The sequence below is a fragment of the Salmo trutta genome, chromosome 32, assembly GCF_901001165.1.
Source record: "Salmo trutta chromosome 32, fSalTru1.1, whole genome shotgun sequence".
Lineage (NCBI taxonomy): Eukaryota > Metazoa > Chordata > Actinopteri > Salmoniformes > Salmonidae > Salmo > Salmo trutta.
In genome coordinates, this window is record NC_042988.1 from 33,795,215 (window position 1) to 33,818,420 (window position 23,206).

Below are 23,206 nucleotides of genomic sequence, written 5' to 3' on the forward strand. Positions count from 1 at the left end.
GGAAACTAACACAGTCCTGTTTGTAATGCTGATAACATTCTATCTGCCGTATCTAAAGTCATTGTTAATGGGACTGAGCAACATTACAGGGGAAGTCTTGCTGAGATAGAGTGTGATAGGAAGGCCAAATATACCCCCAGAAATCACAGTGCACCTGGACACACACAGGTACACACACGTATACTGTAAACCTGTCCACAGCCCCCACCACCCCCTCCTGGTAACATATTACCTTTCTCTGCTAGGGCCTAGACCTGATCCTTCTATCTAATCAAAAGCTCTCACTTTCACATCAACAAAACAGAGCAATGTGAAAGACAAGCTCAACGATGACTTAATGGTTTCAGACTATAGAGATAACAGTGGAACAGGTGTTTCTGTTTCTACACATTACACAACACCCCACAGTGCACTGCTCAGCACTGCCTGATAACACACACCTGTTGATGGAATGACGTGTGGGTGTGGGTGTGTGTGTGTTTACCGTGGTACAGTAGCTATGGGGCAGCACCATGACTTCTGCAGGGCTTTTACTGAGGGTTACAGTTCAGCCAAGGTCACACAGAGAGCAGCACAGACTGACAGACTATATCATGTCCCACTGGCCTTGGAAATGTGTCCAGAGCTAGGCTGATGTGTTCATCTAGTTTCCCAGCTGGACCAGAGATCAGAGACCAGGGACCAGAGACCAGAGACCAGGGACCAGAGACCAGAGATCAGAGACCAGGGACCAGAGACCAGGGACCAGAGACCAGAGACCAGGGACCAGAGACCAGGGACCTGAGACCAGAGACCAGGGACCAGAGACCAGGGACCAGAGACCAGAGATCAGAGACCAGGGACCAGAGACCAGGGACCAGAGACCAGAGACCAGGGACCAGAGATCAGACACCAGGGACCAGAGACCAGGAACCAGAGATCAGGGACCAGGGACCAGAGATCAGACACCAGGGACCAGAGATCAGAGACCAGGGACCAGAGACCAGGGACCAGAGATCAGACACCAGGGACCAGGGACCAGAGACCAGGGACCAGAGACCAGGGACCAGAGACCAGGGGCCAGAGAACAGACACCAGGGACCAGAGACCAGGGATCAGAGACCAGAGACCAGGGACCAGAGACCAGAGACCAGGGACCAGAGATCAGAGACCAGGGACCAGAGACCAGGGACCAGAGATCAGACACCAGGGACCAGAGACCAGGGATCAGAGATCAGGGACCAGAGACCAGGGACCAGGGACCAGGGACCAGAGACCAGAAACCAAAGACCAGAAACCAGAGACCAGAAACCAAAGACCCGGGACCAGGGACAAGAGACCAGAGACCAGAAACCAGGCTTCCTAGGAACTAGTCTGTCTGGCCTACATTCCACACAAGCCATGATACCCAGCCCATTTAAACTACTACAGCTAGTCCACAGGGATGAGTTGTGTGTGTGTACTGTATAGGTTGTGTGTATGTGTGTGTACTGTATAGGTTGTGTGTGTGTACTGTATAGGTTGTGTGTGTGTACTGTATAGGTTGTGTGTGTACTGTATAGGTTGTGTGTTTGTGTACTGTATAGGTTGTGTGTTTGTGACTGAGAGGTAGTGTGTGTGTACTGTATAGGTTGTGTGTTTGTGACTGAGAGGTTGTGTGTGTGTACTGTATAGGTTGTGTGTTTGTGACTGAGAGGTTGTGTGTGTGTACTGTATAGGTTGTGTGTACTGTATAGGTTGTGTGTTTGTGACTGAGAGGTTGTGTGTGTGTACTGTATAGGTTGTGTGTACTGTATAGGTTGTGTGTTTGTGACTGAGAGGTTGTGTGTGTGTACTGTATAGGTTGTGTGTTTGTGACGTATAGGCTGTGTGTGTGTGTACTGTATAGGTTGTGTGTGTGTACTGTATAGGTTGTGTGTGTGTACTGTATAGGTTGTGTGTTTGTGACTGAGAGGTTGTGTGTTTGTGACTGAGAGGTTGTGTGTGTGTACTGTATAGGTTGTGTGTGTGTGTACTGTATAGGTTGTGTGTTTGTGACTGAGAGGTAGTGTGTGTGTACTGTATAGGTTGTGTGTTTGTGACTGAGAGGTAGTGTGTGTGTACTGTATAAGTTGTGTGCTTGTGACGTATAGGCTGTGTGTGTGTACTGTATAGGTTGTGTGTGTGTAATGTATATGTTGTGTGTACTGCATAGGTTGTGTGTTTGTGACTGAGAGGTTGTGTGTTTGTGACTGAGAGGTTGTGTGTGTGTACTGTATAGGTTGTGTGTTTGTGACTGAGAGGTTGTGTGTGTGTACTGTATAGGTTGTGTGTTTGTGTACTGTATAGGTTGTGTGTTTGTGTACTGTATAGGTTGTGTGTGTGTACTGTATAGGTTGTGTGTACTGTATAGGTTGTGTGTTTGTGACTGAGAGGTTGTGTGTGTGTACTGTATAGGTTGTGTGTTTGTGACTGAGAGGTTGTGTGTGTGTACTGTATAGGTTGTGTGTTTGTGTACTGTATAGGTTGTGTGTTTGTGACAGAGGTTGTGTGTGTGTACTGTATAGGTTGTGTGTACTGTATAGGTTGTGTGTTTGTGACTGACAGGTTGTGTGTGTGTACTGTATAGGTTGTGTGTTTGTGACAGAGGTTGTGTGTGTGTACTGTATAGGTTGTGTGTACTGTATAGGTTGTGTGTTTGTGACTGAGAGGTTGTGTGTGTGTGTGTACTGTATAGGTTGTGTGTACTGTATAGGTTGTGTGTTTGTGACTGAGAGGTTGTGTGTGTGTGTACTTTATAGGTTGTGTGTACTGTATAGGTTGTGTGTACTGTATAGGTTGTGTGTTTGTGACTGAGAGGTTGTGTGTGTGTGTACTGTATAGGTTGTGTGTTTGTGACTGAGAGGTTGTGTGTGTGTACTGTATAGGTTGTGTGTTTGTGACTGAGAGGTTGTGTGTGTGTACTGTATAGGTGTGTGTACTGTATAGGTTGTGTGTTTGTGACTGAGAGGTTGTGTGTGTGTACTGTATAGGTTGTGTGTTTGTGCCGTATAGGCTGTGTGTGTGTGTACTGTATAGGTTGTGTGTGTGTACTGTATAGGTTGTGTGTGTGTACTGTATAGGTTGTGTGTTTGTGACGTATAGGCTGTGTGTGTGTGTACTGTATAGGTTGTGTGTGTGTACTGTATAGGTTGTGTGTGTGTACTGCATAGGTTGTGTGTTTGTGACTGAGAGGTTGTGTGTTTGTGACTGAGAGGTTGTTTGTTTGTGACTGAGAGGTTGTGTGTTGTGTACGTATCAGGTTGGTGTGTGTGTACTGTATAGGTGTGTGTGTGTACTGTATAGGTTGTGTGTACTGTATAGGTTTGTGTGTGTGTACTGTATAGGTTGTGTGTTTGTGACTGAGAGGTAGTGTGTGTGTACTGTATAGGTTGTGTGTTTGTGTACTGTATAGGTTGTGTGTACTGTATAGGTTGTGTGTGTGTGTACTGTATAGGTTGTGTGTTTGTGACTGAGAGGTTGTGTGTGTGTACTGTATAGGTTGTGTGTGTGTACTGTATATGTTGTGTGTACTGCATAGGTTGTGTGTTTGTGACTGAGAGGTTGTGTGTTTGTGACTGAGAGGTTGTGTGTGTGTACTGTATAGGTTGTGTGTTTGTGACTGAGAGGTTGTGTGTGTGTACTGTATAGGTTGTGTGTTTGTGTACTGTATAGGTTGTGTGTTTGTGTACTGTATAGGTTGTGTGTACTGTATAGGTTGTGTGTTTGTGACATAGGTTGTGTGTGTGTACTGTATAGGTTGTGTGTACTGTATAGGTTGTGTGTGTGTACTGTATAGGTTGTGTGTTTGTGTACTGTATAGGTTGTGTGTACTGTATAGGTTGTGTGTTTGTGACTGAGAGGTTGTGTGTGTGTACTGTATAGGTTGTGTGTTTGTGACTGAGAGGTTGTGTGTGTGTACTGTATAGGTTGTGTGTTTGTGTACTGTATAGGTTGTGTGTACTTTATAGGTTGTGTGTTTGTGACAGAGGTTGTGTGTGTGTGTACTGTATAGGTTGTGTGTGTGTACTGTATAGGTTGTGTGTACTGTATAGGTTGTGTGTTTGTGACAGAGGTTGTGTGTGTGTACTATATAGGTTGTGTGTACTGTATAGGTTGTGTGTTTGTGACTGACAGGTTGTGTGTGTGTACTGTATAGGTTGTGTGTTTGTGACAGAGGTTGTGTGTGTGTACTGTATAGGTTGTGTGTACTGTATAGGTTGTGTGTTTGTGACTGAGAGGTTGTGTGTGTGTGTACTGTATAGGTTGTGTGTACTGTATAGGTTGTGTGTTTGTGACTGAGAGGTTGTGTGTGTGTACTGTATAGGTTGTGTGTTTGTGACTGAGAGGTTGTGTGTGTGTACTGTATAGGTTGTGTGTTTGTGACTGAGAGGTTGTGTGTGTGTACTGTATAGGTTGTGTGTACTGTATAGGTTGTGTGTTTGTGACTGAGAGGTTGTGTGTGTGTACTGTATAGGTTGTGTGTTTGTGACGTATAGGCTGTGTGTGTGTGTACTGTATAGGTTGTGTGTGTGTACTGTATAGGTTGTGTGTGTGTACTGCATAGGTTGTGTGTTTGTGACTGAGAGGTTGTGTGTTTGTGACTGAGAGGTTGTGTGTTTGTGACTGAGAGGTTGTGTGTGTGTACTGTATAGGTTGTGTGTGTGTGTACTGTATAGGTTGTGTGTGTGTGTACTGTATAGGTTGTGTGTACTGTATAGGTTGTGTGTGTGTGTACTGTATAGGTTGTGTGTTTGTGACTGAGAGGTAGTGTGTGTGTACTGTATAGGTTGTGTGTTTGTGACTGAGAGGTAGTGTGTGTGTACTGTATAGGTGTGTGTACTGTATAGGTTGTGTGTTTGTGACTGAGAGGTAGTGTGTGTGTACTGTATAGGTTGTGTGTTTGTGACTGCGAGGTTGTGTGTGTGTGTGTGTACTGTATAGGTTGTGTGTACTGTATAGGTTGTGTGTTTGTGACTGAGAGGTTGTGTGTGTGTGCTGTATAGGTTGTGTGTGTGTACTGTATAGGTTGTGTGTGTGTACTGTATATGTTGTGTGTACTGCATAGGTTGTGTGTTTGTGACTGAGAGGTTGTGTGTTTGTGACTGAGAGGTTGTGTGTGTGTACTGTATAGGTTGTGTGTTTGTGTACTGTATAGGTTGTGTGTTTGTGTACTGTATAGGTTGTGTGTACTGTATAGGTTGTGTGTTTGTGACAGAGGTTGTGTGTGTGTACTGTATAGGTTGTGTGTACTGTATAGGTTGTGTGTGTGTGTACTGTATAGGTTGTGTGTTTGTGTACTGTATAGGTTGTGTGTACTGTATAGGTTGTGTGTTTGTGACTGAGAGGTTGTGTGTGTGTACTGTATAGGTTGTGTGTTTGTGTACTGTATAGGTTGTGTGTACTGTATAGGTTGTGTGTTTGTGACAGAGGTTGTGTGTGTGTACTGTATAGGTTGTGTGTACTGTATAGGTTGTGTGTTTGTGACTGACAGGTTGTGTGTGTGTACTGTATAGGTTGTGTGTTTGTGACAGAGGTTGTGTGTGTGTACTGTATAGGTTGTGTGTACTGTATAGGTTGTGTGTTTGTGACTGAGAGGTGTGTGTGTGTGTGTGTACTGTATAGGTTGTGTGTACTGTATAGGTTGTGTGTTTGTGACTGAGAGGTTGTGTGTGTGTGTACTTTATAGGTTGTGTGTACTGTATAGGTTGTGTGTTTGTGACTGAGAGGTTGTGTGTGTGTGTACTGTATAGGTTGTGTGTTTGTGACTGAGAGGTTGTGTGTGTGTACTGTATAGGTTGTGTGTGTGTACTGTATAGGTTGTGTGTTTGTGTACTGTATATGTTGTGTGTACTGTATAGGTTGTGTGTTTGTGACTGAGAGGTTGTGTGTGTGTACTGTATAGGTTGTGTGTTTGTGACTGAGAGGTTGTGTGTGTGTACTGTATAGGTTGTGTGTTTGTGTACTGTATAGGGTTGTACTGGTATAGGTTGTGTTTGTACTGTATAGGTTTGTGTGTTTGGACAGAGGTTGTGTGTGTGTACTGTATAGGTTGTGTGTACTGTATAGGTTGTGTGTGTTGTACTGTATAGGTGTGTGTGTTGTGTACTGTATAGGTTGTGTGTACTGTATAGGTTGTGTGTTTGTGACTGATAGGTTGTGTGTGTGTACTGTATAGGTTGTGTGTTTGTGACTGAGAGGTTGTGTGTGTGTACTGTATAGGTTGTGTGTTTGTGTACTGTATAGGTTGTGTGTACTGTATAGGTTGTGTGTTTGTGACAGAGGTTGTGTGTGTGTACTATATAGGTTGTGTGTACTGTATAGGTTGTGTGTTTGTGACTGACAGGTTGTGTGGTGTTCCTGTATAGGTTGTGTGTTTGTGACTGAGGGGTGTGTGTGTACTGTATAGGTTGTGTGTACTGTATAGGTTGTGTGTTTGTGACTGAGAGGTTGTGTGTGTGTGTGTACTGTATAGGTTGTGTGTACTGTATAGGTTGTGTGTTTGTGACTGAGAGGTTGTGTGTGTGTGTACTTTATAGGTTGTGTGTACTGTATAGGGTTGTGTGTACTGTATAGGTTGTGTGTTTGTGACTGAGAGGTTGTGTGTGTGTGTACTGTATAGGTTGTGTGTGTTTGTGACTGAGAGGTTGTGTGTGTGTACTGTAGGTTGTGTGTGTGTACTGTCTAGGTTGTGTGTTTGTGTACTGTATATGTGTGTGTACTGTATAGGTTGGTTGTTTGTGACTGAGAGGTTGTGTGTGTGTGTACTGTATAGGTTGTGTGTTTGTGACTGAGAGGTTGTGTGTGTGTACTGTATAGGTTGTGTGTACTGTATAGGTTGTGTGTTTGTGACTGAGAGGTTGTGTGTGTGTGTACTGTATAGGTTGTGTGTACTGTATAGGTTGTGTGATTGTGACTGAGAGGTTGTGTGTGTGTGTACTGTATAGGTTGTGTGTACTGTATAGGTTGTGTGTTTGTGACTGAGAGGTTGTGTGTGTGTACTGTATAGGTTGTGTGTGTGTACTGTATAGGTTGTGTGTACTGTGTAGGTTGTGTGTTTGTGACTGAGAGGTTGTGTGTGTGTACTGTATAGGTTGTGTGTTTGTGACTGAGAGGTTGCTGTACTGTTGATTGCGGGACCGGTGCAGTCTCGGTCTATGGCACTGGCAGCAGTATGTGTGTGTGTGTGTGTCTCAATGCAGTGCCACCCTGCCTGTTCCTCTCAGGTTACCCATCCTCCCCCTCTGTTACTGCAGGACCTCTCGTCACACTCCCACCTGCAACCTCCACCCTCCCCCTCTCCCCACTAAATCTCCCTATACCCCTCTTTATGTAAAGCAAGGTGGTGGTGGATATCATATTCATCTGGATGGACAGGAGGGAGAGGAGAGGAGAAACTGAAGTCAGAGAGGAAAAGGGGACAGTAGGCAGGATTTGTGACCCTGCCCTTAAGGAGAACTAGAACAGAGAACCTGTCATGTCCTTAAGGAGAACTAGAACAGAGAACCTGTCATGTCCTGTCCTTAAGGAGAACTAGAACAGATAACCTGTCATGTCCTGTCCTTAAGGAGAACTAGAACAGAGAACCTTTCATGTCCTGTCCTTAAGGAGAACTAGAACAGAGAACCTGTCATGTCCTTAAGGAGAACTAGAACAGAGAACCTTTCATGTCCTTAAGGAGAACTAGAACAGAGAACCTGCCATGTCCTTAAGGAGAACTAGAACAGAGAACCTGTCATGTCCTTAAGGAGAACTAGAACAGAGAACCTGTCATGTCCTTAAGGAGAACTAGAACAGAGAACCTGTCATGTCCTTAAGGAGAACTAGAACAGAGAACCTGTCATGTCCTTAAGGAAAACTAGATTAGAGAACCTGTCATGTCCTTAAGGAGAACTAGAACAGAGAACCTGTCATGTCCTGTCCTTAAGGAGAACTAGAACAGAGAACCTGTCATATCCTGTCCTTAAGGAGAACTAGAACAGAGAACCTGTCATGTCCTTAAGGAGAACTAGAACAGAGAACCTGTCATGTCCTTAAGGAGAACTAGAACAGAGAACCTGTCATATCCTGTCCTTAATGAGAACTAGAACAGAGAACCTGTCATGTCCTTAAGGAGAACTAGAACAGAGAACCTGTCATATCCTGTCCTTAAGGAGAACTAGAACAGAGAACCTGTCATGTCCTTAAGGAGAACTAGAACAGAGAACCTGTCATGTCCTGTCCTTAAGGAGAACTAGAACAGAGAACCTGTCATGTCCTTAAGGAGAACTAGAACAGAGAACCTGTCATGTCCTTAAGGAGAACTAGAACAGAGAACCTGCCATGTCCTTAAGGAGAACTAGAACAGAGAACCTGTCATGTCCTTAAGGAGAACTAGAACAGAGAACCTGTCATGTCCTTAAGGAGAACTAGAACTAGAACCTGTCATTTCCTGTCCTTAAGGAGAACTAGAACAGAGAACCTGTCATGTCATGTCCTTAAGGAGAACTAGAACAGAGAACCTGTCATGTCCTTAAGGAGAACTAGAACAGCGAAAAGCCTCAGAATCTGAGAGAGAAAGTCTTGCCTGGCAACAGCAGACAGGTGACTGAGGGCATGCTTTCAGGAAATGGCGTGAGGGTGAAGAGGGAGGTCATAGGGGGGCACAGGGGTGAGTCAGGGACACAGGGTGCTGGCAAGACAGGGGGGAACAGCAGGTGCCAGTGTGCCACGTCGCCCCAGGGCACTGAGGGCAGGCCCCCACCTGGGCATCAGGTGGCACAGCAGCAGGAGGGTTCAGAGAGGGCATCTCTGTCTGAGGCTGGGACAATGGCTGGCTTTGCTGCCTTCATACTCTCTCTATCTCCCCCACCCCCTCACCTCACAGCAGTGGAGAGCTGCTGCAGTCAGAACACAAAGTACCAGTCATTGTGTCCTCCCCGGTTGGTGGTTGATGATTAAAAGGGATGATAATGGTTGGTGGTTGATGATTAAAAGGGATGATAATGGTTGGTGGTTGATGATTAAAAGGGATGATAATGGTTGGTGGTTGATGATTAAAAGGGATGATCATGGTTGGTGGTTGATGATTAAAAGGGATGATCATGGTTGGTGGTTGATGATTAAAAGGGATGATAATGGTGGGTGGTTGATGATTAAAATGGATGATAATGGTTGGTAGTTGATGATTAAAAGGTACACTCTTGGAAAGGTTCACTCTTAGGTTCTTCTGCTGTCCCCATAAGATATCCCTTTGAAGAACCCTCTTTGGTTCCAGGTATAACCCTTTGAGTTCCATGCAGAACCCTTTACACAGAGGGTTCTACATGGAACCCAAAAGAGTTCTACCTGGAACCAAAAAGGGTTCTACCTGGAACCAAAAAGGGTTCTCCTATGGGGACAGCTGAAGAACCCTTTTGGAAGCCTGTTTTGGAGAGTGGATGATAACATAATAAGTTGATAATAGGAGAAACAGATCGCTGGCCGTTCAGCTCACATAACTGCTGAGTGACTGATGATATGGGATGTTTCCTTCGTCTTGTTCTTCACACGGCTACAGCTGTCAGGGAAGGAACTGACTCATAGAACACACCGGTTCAGTCCAAATCAAAAACACCAGCCAATGACAGATTACTGTTCGAAAAGGCCTGCCAATAACAGCCAACAGCCAAGCAATACCAGCTTGTGGCTGGTAGCCTTGTATGCCGGAGAGATCAGCCAATAGCAGCTTCAAAGACCACCAACTCCAGCCAGTCAGGCCAGTGTACCTGTATGAAACATTGAGTGCAGAAACCTTTCTGCAAAGCCCAGCAATAAAATCCCCTCCAAAAAATGTGTCACATGCTTGGTAAACAACAGGTGTAGACCAACAGTGAGATGCTTACTTATGGGTCCTTTTCCAACAAGTACCAGTACTGAGTCAATGTGCAGGAGGTACCAGGTAATAACATGGCTATATACAGTGAGTACACGTACCGAGTCAATGTGCAGGGCTATGAGGTAATAACATGGCTATATACAGGGTAGAGTTCGACCGATTAATCGGAATGGCCGATTAATTAGGGCCGATTTCAAGTTTTCATAACAATCGGTAATCCGTATTTTTGGTCACCGATTTGCCGATTTAAAAAATAAATACTTTTTTACACCTTTATTTAACTAGGCAAGTCAGATTAAGAACACATTCTTATTTTCAATGACGGCCTTGTTCAGGGGGGATTCGGGGATTCGTTTTTGCAACCTTCCGGTTACTAGTTCAAAGCTCTAACCACCTGCCTTACATTGCACTTCACGAGGAGCCTGCATGGCAGGCTGACTACCTGTTACGCGAGGGCAGCAAGAAGCCAAGGTAAATTGCTAGCTAGCATTAAACCTATCTTATAAAAAACTATCAATTTTAACATAATCACTAGTTAACTACACATGGTTGATGATATTACTAGTTTATCTAACGTGTCCTTCGTTGCATATAATCGATGCGGTGCCTGTTAATTTCTCATCGAATCACATCCTACTTCGACAAACGGGTGACGATTTAACAAGCGCATTTGCGAAAAAAGCACTGTCGTTGCACCAATGTACCTAACCGTAAACATTAATGCCTTTCTTTAAAATCAATACAGAAGTATATATTTTTAAACCTGCATATTTAGTTAATATTTCACTGAAATAATAAACGTTTCGTTTTTGAAATGATAGTTTCCGGATTCGACCATATTAATGACAAAAGGCTCGTATTTCTGTGTGTTATTATGTTATAATTAAGTCTATGATTTTATATTTGGTAGAGCAGTCTGACTGAGCGATGGTAGGCAGCAGCAGGCTCGTAAGCATTCATTCAAACAGCACCTTCGTGCGTTTTGCCAGTAGCTCTTCGCAATTCTTCAAGCATTGCGTCGTTTATGACTTCAAGCCTATCAACCCCCGAGATTAGGCTGGTGTAACCCATGTGAAATGGCTAGCTAGTTAGCGGGTGTGCGCTAATAGCGTTTCAAACGTCACTCGCTCTGAGACTTGGGAGTGGTTGTTCCCCTTGCTCTACATGGGTAACGCAGCTTCGAGGGTGGCTGTTGTCGATGTGTTCCTGGTTCGAGCCCAGGTAGGAGCGAGGAGAGGGACGGAAGCTATACTGTTACACTGGCAATACTAAAGTGCCTATAAGAACATCCAATAGTCAAAGGTATATGAAATACAAATGGTATAGAGAGAAATAGTCCTATAATAACTACAACCTAAAACTTCTTACCTGGGAATATTGAAGACTCATGTTAAAAGGAACCACCAGCTTTCATATGTTCTCATGTTCTGAGCAAGGAACTTAAACGTTAGCTTTTTTACATGGCACATATTGCACTTTTACTTTCTTCTCCAGCACTTTGTTTTTGCATTATTTAAACCAAATTGAACATGTTTCATAATTTATTTGAGACTAAATTGATTTTATTGATGTATTATATTAAGTTAAAATAAGTGTTCATTCAGTATTGTTGTAATTGTCATTATTACAAAAATATAAAATAGAAATCGCCCGATTAATCGGTATCGGCTTTTTTGGGGGTCCTCCAATAATCGGTATCGGCGTTGAAAAATCATAATCGGTCGACCTCTAATACAGGGACTACCAGTGCTGAGTCAATGTGCAGGGGTACCAGGTAATAACATGGCTATATACAGGGAGTACCAGTACTGAGTCAATGTGCAGGGGTACGAGGTAATAACATGGCTATATACAGTGAGGAATGTTTTGGCACTTCCTATTGCTTCTACAAGATGTCCCCAGCCTTTACAAAGTGTTTTGAGTCTTCTACAGTGAGATCTGACTGAAGAAGAGCGTTGGAACGGCGATGGCCCATTAGACACCTGGCGTGCGATTTGATGGTGGGTACTCTCATTCCGAAACGTTTTAAAAGAGAACCCAATGGTCCGCCTTGAATTTTATTCATGTTCTGGTTAAAAAAGGCCCTAATGATTTATGCGATACAACGTTTGACATGTTTGAACGAACGAAAATATATTTTTTCCGTTCTTGAAGTGAAGTGAAGTCCGGCTGGCTTAGATCATGTGCTACAACACGGAGGTTTTTGGACATAAATGATGAGCTTTTTTGAACAAAACTACATTCGTTATGGACCTGGGATTCTTTGGAAGTGACATCTGATGAAGAGAATCAAAGGTAATGGATTATTTACATAGTATTTTCGATTTTAGATTTCTCCAACATGGCGGTTAGTCTGTATCGCAATGCGTATTTTTCTGGCGCAGTGCTCAGATTATTACAAAGTGTGATTTCCCAGTAAGGTTGATTTTAAATCTGGCAAGTCCATTGCGTTCAAGAGATGTAAATCTATAATTCTTTGAATGACAATATAATATTTTACCAATGTTTTCTAATATGAATTAATTATTTTGTTGTCATGACTTGACTGCCGGTATTGGAGAGAAACGATTTCCTGAACATCAACGCCATAGTAAAACGCTGATTTAAATATGAACTTGATAGAACTAAAAATGCATGCATTGTCTAACATAATGTCCTAGGAGTGTCATCTGATGGAGATTGTAAAAGGTTAGTGCATAATTTTAGCTGATTTTATGGTTTTGGTGACGCCTGTCTTTGAATCGACAATACACTACACACAGCTATTGTCAATGTACTCTCCTAACATAACCTAACTTTATGCTTTCCCGTAAAACCTTTTTGAAATCGGTAAACGTGGTTAGATTAAGAAGATGTTTATCTTTCAAAGGCTGTAAGTTAGTTGTATGTTTGAGAAATTTGAATTTTGACATTTATTTGGTTTCAAATTTGCCGCTCTTGAAATGCACCTGCTGTTGATAGGGTGCGCCACGGGTGGCACGCTAACGTCCCACATAGCCCCAAGAAGTTAATGTGATAGAATTGTATTTCTGTACCAAGCTTAACTCAGTCATCGGCACGCCCCCAGGGACACAGACAGGACCAGGCGTCATGTGACATGTTCACTATAAAACTATACCCTGAGCTACTTTCTTCAGACCAGGCCTCCACTCCATGGCGAGTGGGCCAGTAGGTTTGACCATCCAATTCCTCTACTGAAAGTGAACTACCGACAGAATAAGAACAAGTCTTTGATATTAATTAATAGTATGCAGCTAGAAATTATATCATTGAACGCGAAGACCGACGAAACATACATTCTATGACGACATTAATGAATGTCGCTCTGAAAGATCCATTCTAACCGAGAGAGAGAGAGAGAGAGAGAGAGAGAACGCGGACAAAACTCTCCAACAGAACAGCAGTCTCCAACAAGGATCCCGATGACACACTGAGCGTAAATATATATTGATTGCAATTGTTCCCGAATGAGTGAGCGTTCATGTGCAAAGGATTAGCATATCAATTGTTAATATTAATGAACTCTGTGTGCCACAGCTGACCTTTTATGATCCATTGTTCAACAGGCCGACCTGCCTGTTTAGCCCACAAGGGCACATTCCTCTACCGATTCTTTGTGACGATAATTACTGTTTGTATGTTTTCTGTTAATTACTTAGTGTAGTAAATAAATGATTTTAAGACAATTGAGGTATGGATGATTTTAGTAAAGACTGGGTTCGTGCAGATACAACAATTTACGACGTTTGGAATGAGACTGGACGCGAGGTAAAATACACCATTTAAACCAGAAGGTAATCGGCCTATACTATAATATAGGAAAGTTATATTAGGAAAATTATAACTTTGTAATCTGAATATTTTCCTTGATGCCCCGATCTCCTAGTTAATTACAATTAAACGATTAATCAGTTTAATCGCGTGATAATAATTACAGGGAGTTAATTGATAAACATGTCTTCAGTTTAATGGTACCCCAAAGACACGACAAGGGGTACGAGGTAATAACATGGCTATATACAGGGAGTACCAGTACTGAGTCAATGTGCAGGGGTACGAGGTAATAACATGGCTATATACAGGGAGTACCAGTACTGAGTCAATGTGCAGGGGTACGAGGTAATAACATGGCTATATACAGGGAGTACCAGTACTGAGTTAATGTGCAGGGGTACCAGGTAATAACATGGCTATATACAGTGAGTACCAGTACCGAGTCAATATGCAGGGGTACGAGGTAATAACATGGCTATATACAGGGAGTACCAGTACTGAGTCAATGTGCAGGGGTACGAGGTAATAACATGGCTATATACAGTGAGTACCAGTACCGAGTCAATGTGCAGGGGTACGAGGTAATAACATGGCTAAATACAGTGAGTACCAGTACTGAGTCAATGTGCAGGGGTACGAGGTAATAACATGGCTATATACAGGGAGTACCAGTACTGAGTCAATGTGCAGGGGTACGAGGTAATAACATGGCTATATACAGGGAGTACCAGTACCGAGTCAATGTGCAGGGGTACGAGGTAGTAACATGGCTATATACAGGGAGTACCAGTACTGAGTCAATGTGCAGGGGTACGAGGTAATAACATGGCTATATACAGTGAGTACCAGTACCGAGTCAATGTGCAGGGGTACGAGGTAATAACATATGCTATATACAGGGAGTACCAGTACTGAGTCAATGTGCAGGGGTACGAGGTAATAACATGGCTATATACAGGGAGTACCAGTACTGAGTCAATGTGCAGGGGTACGAGGTAATAACATGGCTATATACAGGGAGTACCAGTACCGAGTCAATGTGCAGGGGTACGAGGTAATAACATGGCTATATACAGGGAGTACCAGTACTGAGTCAATGTGCAGGGGTACGAGGTAATAACATGGCTATATACAGTGAGTACCAGTACCGAGTCAATGTGCAGGGGTACGAGGTAATAACATATGCTATATACAGGGAGTACCAGTACTGAGTCAATGTGCAGGGGTACGAGGTAATAACATGGCTATATACAGGGAGTACCAGTACTGAGTCAATGTGCAGGGGTACCAGGTAATAACATTGCTATATACAGGGAGTACCAGTACTGAGTCAATATGCAGGGGTACGAGGTAATAACATGGCTATATACAGTGAGTACCAGTACTGAGTCAATGTGCAGGGGTACGAGGTAATAACATGGCTATATACAGGGAGTACCAGTACTGAGTCAATGAGCAGGGGTACGAGGTAATAACATGGCTATATACAGGGAGTACCAGTACTGAGTCAATGTGCAGGGGTACCAGGTAATAACATGGCTATATACAGGGAATACCAGTACCGAGTTAATGTGCAGGGGTACGAGGTAATAACATGGCTATATACAGTGAGTACCAGTACCGAGTCAATGTGCAGGGGTACGAGGTAATAACATGGCTATATACAGTGAGTACCAGTACCGAGTCAATGTGCAGGGGTACGAGGTAATAACATGGCTATATACAGGGAGTACCAGTACTGAGTCAATGTGCAGGATAGATAATAGGCAGTAGCAGCATGTGGTGAGTGTGTGTGTGTGTGTGTGTGTGTGTGTGTGTGTGTGTGTGTGTGTGTGTGTGTGTGTGTGTGTGTGTGTGTGTGTGTGTGTGTGTGTGTGCGGCATCAGAATGCATGTGTGAACATGTTATGTGTGTGTGGGTGTATAGTATGTGTGTGTGTGTTGCGGTGTCAGTGTAAGTATGTGTGAGTGTGTGGGTAGAGTCCAGTGTGTGTGTGCATAGAGTCAGTGCAAGAGAGTTAGTGCAAAAAAGGGCCAATGCAGGTAGTCCTGGTAGACATTTGATTAGCTATTTAGAAGTCTTGTTAACCTCTTGACGGTCGCCTAGGATAGGGGGCGCTACAGCGATTTTTGAAAAAAAATCGTGCCCATTTTAAACGGCCTCCTACTCAAACTCAGAAGCTAGGATATGCATAAAATTAATACTTGTGGATAGAAAACACCCTTAAGTTTCTAAAACTGTTTGAATGGTGTCTGTGAGTATAACAGAACTCATATGGCAGTCAAAACCCCGAGACAGATCGAAACAGGAAGTGGAATTCTGAATTGCGGACTCAACTTCATCTCGTTGCCTATAAATCACACCGTGAGCAATGGTTCATTGAGCACTTCCTATTGCTTCCACTAGATGTCCCCAGTCTTTACAAAGTGGTTTGAGTCTCCTACTGTTAAAACTGAATGAATGAGACGCTGTTGAAATTGGTCACATGAGGAGGGCCATCACCATTATGACGCCGGCGGCCCTGGCTACCCTCCCCTTTCGAAACGTTTTGAAAGTCAATGCAATCAGCCCCCTCGAATCTTATTGGAGCTGTGGTTGAAAAAGGCCCTAAAGATTTATGTTATACAACGCTTGACATGTTTGAACGAACCTAAATGGGAAAAAAATGCATTTTCTCGAAATAGCTGTCCCGCGGCCGACGGAGCTTTTGGATCAGCCTTCAGACGCGCTAACAAGAACAAGCTCTTGGAACATAAAGGAGTAATTTTTTCGAACTAAAATACATTTGTTGTGGACCTGGGATTCCTGGAAGTGCTTTCTGATTAAGACAACCAAAGGTAAGGGATTATTGACAATAGTATACAAGACTAGATGTGATATGCGATTGTTCCAAGATGGCGCTGACCTGTATTACTAGGTCATTTTCTGAGTATCGCATCCCTTTTTATTGCAAAGTGTGATTACCCAGTAAAGTTATTTTTAAATCTGGCATTACAGGTGCTTTCAAGAGATATTCATCTATAAATCTTAGAATGACAATATGACATTTTTAAAATGTTTTCGAATAGTAATTTAGTAAATTGTAGCACTGTTTCACCAGATGCATTTGAGGGAAAATAGTTAGTCAACGTTACGCACCGATGTAAAATGCTGTTTTTATATATAAATATGAACTTTATCGAACAAAAGAATGCATGTATTGTGTAACATGATGTCCTAGGTGTGTCATCTGATGAAGATTGTCAAAGGTTAGTGCTGCATTTAGCTGTTTTTTGGTTATTTGTGATGCATGTGGTTGGTCGGAAAATGGCTATGTGGCTACTTTTACGATATACTCCTCTAACATAATCTAATGTTTTGCTTTTGCTGTAAAGCCTTTTTGAAATCGGACAATGTGGTTCGATTCAGGAGAGGTGTATCTATAAAACGATATAATTTGAAAAAAAAATTGAAAATTTTTTTTATGAGATTTTGTTATGCTAATGGCGATAGGATTTTTCGCTGGATGTCCGTCCCGTATGGCCGCACAGGGGTTAAGCAGTCTCATGGCTTGGGGGTAGAAGCTGTTCACTGTCTTGTGGGTTCCACACTTGGTGCACTGGTACCGCTTGCCATGCGGAAGCAGAGAGAAGAGTCTATGACTTGGGTGGCTGGAGTCTTTTAATATTTTTAGGGCCTTCCTCTGGCACCGCTTGGTATAGAGGTCCTGGATGGCAGGGAGCTCATCCCCAGTGATGTACTGGGCCGTACCCACTATGCTCTGTAGTGCCTTGCAGCTGCCGTACAAAGCGGTGATGCAGCCAGTCAAGATGCTCTCAATGGTGCAGCTGTACAACTTTTTGAGGATCTGAAGGCCCATGCTGAATCTTTTCAGCCTCCTGAGGGGGAAAAGGCTCTGTCGTGCCCTCTTCACAACTGCGTTGGGTGTGTGTGGACCTGTTAATTCCTTAGTGATGTGGACACTGAGGAATTTGAAGCTCTTGACCCACTCCACTACAGCCCCATCGATGTGGATGGGGGCGTGTTAACTCCTCTGTTTCCTGTAGTCCACGATCAGCTCCTTGGTCTTGCTGACGTTGAGGGAGAGGTTGTTGTCCTGTCAGCACACTGCCAGGTCTCCCTCTGACCTCTTCGTCGTCAGTGATCTGTCCTACCACCTTCACGTCGTCAGCAAACTTGATGATGGTGTTCACCAACGCAGTCGTGGGTGAACAGGGAGTACAGGAGTGGACTAAGCATGCACCCCTGAGGGCCCCCGTGTTGATGGCGGATGTGCTGTTGCCTACCCTCACCAGCTGGGGGGCGGCCTGTCAGGAAGTCCAGAATCCAGTTGCAGAGGGAAGTGTTTAGTCCCAGGGTCCTGAACTTAGTGATGGGTTTGGAGGGCACTATGGTGTTGAATGCGGAGCTGTAGTCAATAAACAGCATTCTTACGTAGGTATTGGATTTGTCTATGTGGGTGAAGGTAGTGTGGAGTGCAGTTGAGATTGTGTCATCTGTGGATCTGTTGGGGCGGTATGCAAATTGGAGTGGGTCCAGGATGTCTGAGATGTTGGAACAGCCTTGGAACAGCCTTGCCATAGCAACAGCCTTGGAACCAACAACTCTAGCCAATCAGGGCCCATCTGTCATTGACAACAGCCTGTCAGCTCAGCAACACCAGACATGGACAGACCATCTGCAAGACACTCCAGAGAGGGCACGCCAGCACTGACCATCACAGACCATCTGCCCATCTACGTCAGCCCCAGACATCTCTGGCTCATTTAGAAACCGTATGCAAATTGTACTATTGGCCTATTGGTTTTGAACAACAGTGTTTCGTATAAGTGGTATGACTGGATTCAAGAGGAACAAATTGTCTCAGTTTGTCACGTGTCAACCACAAAACTATGGTAATGGAACTTCAATGTGACTGAGCGCATCAGCTGAAGGCTGAGGGAGTTGGACCCAGCACGGCGCTGTCAGAGCTAAACTAACGCCAAGTCACAGCTTCCGCCGTCCGGCTGATCACACATAATCTTGACCTGTCATCATCGTTTCACCCCATCACTCAGACATGAGCTAATCAGACACCATGCGTTTCTGTCTGTCTGTTTACAGCTAAAACACCAAGTGTCTCTTACATGTGGAGTGACAAGTTTCAAGAGGAACAAATTGACGACAGGGAATTGGATCCAACAGGGCCCTGTCAGCACTAGGCTAGCTAGGCTAACACCAAGTCACAACGACCGGCTGATCTGAACCTGTCATCATCACTATGTCCCATCACTCATCTTAGAACAAATCATCATCCTGTCTGTCTGTCTGTCTGTCTGTCTGTCTGTCTGTCTGTCTGTCTGTCTGTCTGTCTGTCTGTCTGCCTGCCTGCCTGCCTGCCTGCCTGCCTGCCTGCCTGCCTGCCTGCCTGCCTGCCTGCCTGCCTGCCTGCCTGCCTGTCTGTCTGTCTGTCTGTCTGTCTGTCTACAGCTGACGGCCCGTCTCTGTAGCCGCTACACGAACATAACAGCCAGTCATATAAATTCAGAATCATATACGGTCTACTCTGGGGCTGTGTGGTCATGTATGGTCTGGTCATGCCAACAGGTCTTGTATACATTAAAACAAGGCAAGTTTATGGTCCGGTGCCACATTTTTCCCTAATGTAACCCTAAGCCTCCGTATCAGCCACCCAAGCACTAGATTTAAGTGACTACACCAGGCCTGGGTTCAAATAGTATTTGCTTTATTTCAAATACTTTGCCTACGCTTTTCTGAGCGTGCCTGGCGCAACTGAACTAAAGGTGTAGACCCAAAAGTGCAAACTTCTCCCATCTGTCACTCCAGGAAGACATAATCTAACGCTCAGATTATTTTCAAGGAAACAAGAACTACTTGAACCAAGGTCTCTACTACAGTGTACTGCCTGTGTGATTCTATGATATCACATGTTTCTTCTCTGCCTGCCACTGCTGGGCAAACTGTCGGCTGGTTGCAACAACACTGACGTGCAATCAGACTGAAGCCCTGTGCCAAGAAGTGGGGCAGGGAGCGTAGTAAATTACCAGCTGACGAAAGAATGGAAAAAGGTGTGTTTTGGGTTTTCTCCCTGGGACCGTCGGGAGGCTAGAATGGAGGGATGAAGGGAGAGAGGCATATAGAAAAAGCTGTCCAGCTTTTCCCTGCTGTTCCGCGGATGCAGCCTGGGATACAGAGCTAATGGATTCTCCCCGGCAATGAAACAGTATTCAGGCTGCAGTCCAGAGCAATGAGGGAGGGAGGGAGGGAGGGAGGGAGGGAGGGAGGGAGCCACCTGAGATGTTTCCCACAGTACTGGCCTGGAGATTAGGAAGGAAGGAAGGGATGGAGGGAGGGAGGAGGGAGGAGAGATAGAGAGGGAAGAGAGAGAATGGTAGGGGTGGGATGGAAAAGGGAAGAAAGGAGAAATGGGGAAAGGGGAAAGATGGATAGAGGGATAGAGAAAGATGAAGAAGGAAAGAGAGAGGAAGAGATGGGGTGAAGGGGAGGGATGGAGGGATTAATGAATCTCTCTCTCTGGCAAGCGGTACTGGAGCGCCAAGTCTAGGACCAAAAGGCTCCTTAACAGTTTCTACCCCCAAGCAATAAGACTGCTGAACAACTATTAACTACAATTTAAAAATGGACAAATCCCCCCTCCATTTGTTTTTACACTGCTGCTACTCGCTGTTTATTATCTATGCATAGTCACTTCACCCCCACCTACATGTACATATTACCTCAACTAACCTGTACCCCTGCACACTGACTCGGTACCGGTAGCCTCTGTGTACAGCCTCGTTATTTTATTGTGTTACTTTTTATCATTCTTTACTTTAGTTTATTTGGTAAATATTTTCTTAACTCTTCTTGAACTGCACTGTTGGTTAAGGGCTTGTAAGTAAGCATTTCACGGTAAGGTCTACACCTGTTGTATTCGGCGCATTTGACAAATAAAGTTTGATTTGATTTGATTTGTTGCTGCTGTTTTGTGTTTGTCAAATCCCACAGCCTCAGACCCTCTCTCAGAGCCGTGGCGAATCGTGTCGTTCCGAGTAACCCAATTCCAACCCCGCACCCCACCAAAATTTCAACACACTTTAGATTACTGTCTAACATCCACACTGCCTGCCTTTCTTGGGGGGGTTGCCATGGCGATCGACAACAACAGTGTACACACACACACACACACACAGGACAGGGCGGCACCAGGCAGTCAATTTTCCCTCCGGCATGCCCCCCTCTCTCTCCGTACCCCTCGCCCCTCTGCCCAGTGTCTGCCTGCCCCTCTTCTCGCCTGGCTGGTCTCACAACTTTTGACCTGTTTCAACCCAGCAGCACTGCAGACAACACTGGCCCACTGTGGCCACACGGGAAAATTGCTCAACAACAACAAAAAGCATCTTTATGATTAGCTCACACACACACTGTCGCTCTCTCACTTAGTCACTCAGTCACTAATGTTTTTTTAACTAGGATGAAGTCGTCCCTAGACACTGATCTTGGGTCAGTTAGATTATGATTTGGGGTTCTTACCTCCTTTCGTTGTCGTCGAGGTGAGCAAACAGCACGTTCTTGGAGATGGCCTTGGCCAGAGCAGTCATGGTCTTGTAGTCCTTAGGAATGACCTGAGGAACAACATAGCAAACATCCTGGTCTCTCAAACAGGAACCAGACTACAGCAGCTGCATCACAGACAATGGAATTGATTGGTATCAATACAATTGATTGAATTCCATTTAATACTATACTCATTGTCTTCCCTATTTGTCATGCCATGTCTACATGGCAAAAAAATAATAATAACTTCCCCAAAAAGCATTTATTGAAAAGAAAAGAAAACACTAGAGCTATGCACATGAAGCCAGGCACACGCACATAAATCAAAATAGCTCAATGCACAGATTTAAGCACATTACAGTATATTTTAAACTAACCCTTCTGTCTGTACATAATTGAACGCAACCCATCTGTTTGACTCAGATCAGTGTACCTATGTGTGTGTGTGTGTGTGTGTGCATGTGTATGCAGCCCTTCGCTGTGAGTTCACGAGGCCCTGTGCTCATTCATAAAACATGCATTCTCATGTCCATGTTTGAACCAAAGGACTGTTTGGGGGAATGATGTGGGCCAGCCACATCTCCTCAGAGCCCACTACAAAGACTACTGCCTCTGTATTTAAAGAAAGACATTCTAGGGAGAAGAGCTCTGCAGATGTGTTACTGTGGAGAGAGAGAGAGAGAGAGAGAAGAAGAGAGAAAGAGAGAGAGAGAGAAAGAAAGAGAGAAAGAGAGAGAGAGAGAAAGAGAGAGAGAAAGAGAGAAAGAGAGAGAGAAAGAGAGAGAAGAGAGAAGAGAGAGAAGAGAGAGAAAGAGAGAGAGAGAGAAAGAGAGAAAGAGAGAGAGAGAAAGAGAGAAAGAGAGAGAGAGAGAAAGAGAGAAGAGAGAAGAGAGAAAAGAGAGAGAGAGAGAGAGAAGAGAGAGAGAGAGAGAGAGAAAGAGAGAGAGAAAGAGAGAAAGAGAGAAGAGAAAGAGAGAAAGAGAGAGAGAGAGAGAGAAAGAGAGAAAGATAAAGAGAGAGAGAGAAAGAGAGAGAGAGAGCGAGAGAGAACTATAGCAAGACAGAATCAAAGAGATGCCAGTGGGAGAGAGATAGTACTGTAAGAAAGAAAGCATCCGTGCTCTGAGGGAAGCAGCAGTCTGTAGGCTGTAATTAACTTAAAGCAACAGATGGCTCACCATGAAGAGGACCACAGCTACAACAGCAGCAGACTGGCTGAAACATTCATGAGGCCACTGCAGTACACTACCAACATCAACCCTCTGCAGTCTCTATCAACCATCTGGAATGCTGGAAATAGACCCGTTGCTCCAAAGAGAGAGGCTATACTCTTTATGGATAGAGGGGTGGAGAGAGGGGGTACTAGAGTCTTTATGGATAGAGGGGTGGAGAGAGGGGTTACTAGAGTCTTTATGGATAGAGGGGTAGAGAGAGGGGGTACTAGAGTCTTTATGGATAGAGGGGTGGAGAGAGGGGTTACTAGAGTCTTTATGGATAGAGGGGTAGAGAGAGGGGGTACTAGAGTCTTTATGGATAGAGGTGTAGAGAGACGGGTTACTAGAGTCTTTATGGATAGAGGGGTGGAGAGAGGGGGTACTAGAGTCTTTATGGATAGAGGGGTGGAGACAGGGGGTACTAGAGTCTTTATGGATAGAGAGGTGGAGAGAGGGGGTACTAGAGTCTTTATGGATAGAGGGGTGGAGAGAGGGGTTACTAGAGTCTTTATGGATAGAGGGGTAGAGAGAGGGGTTACTAGAGTCTTTATGGATAGAGGGGTAGAGAGAGGGGTTACTAGAGTCTTTATGGATAGAGGGGTAGAGAGAGGGTTACTAGAGTCTTTATGGATAGAGGGGTAGAGAGAGGGGTTACTAGAGTCTTTATGGATAGTGGGGTAGAGAGAGGGGTTACTAGAGTCTTTATGGATAGAGGGGTAGAGAGAGGGGTTACTAGAGTCTTTATGGATAGTGGGGTAGAGAGAGGGGTTACTAGAGTCTTTATGGATAGAGGTGTAGAGAGACGGGT

At 44.3% G+C, this 23,206-nt stretch overlaps 1 protein-coding gene across 1 annotated transcript in view; it reads right to left on the minus strand.

The window, feature by feature from the left end:
- Nucleotides 1–23,206, minus strand: part of prkar1b (protein kinase, cAMP-dependent, regulatory, type I, beta) — a gene marked incomplete in the record, with an annotated part of 165,702 nt that overhangs the window by 100,003 nt on the left and 42,493 nt on the right. Inside the window, 1 exon segment of the mRNA XM_029728892.1 lies at nucleotides 21,161–21,252. Coding sequence (XP_029584752.1) covers nucleotides 21,161–21,252 — 92 coding nt within the window.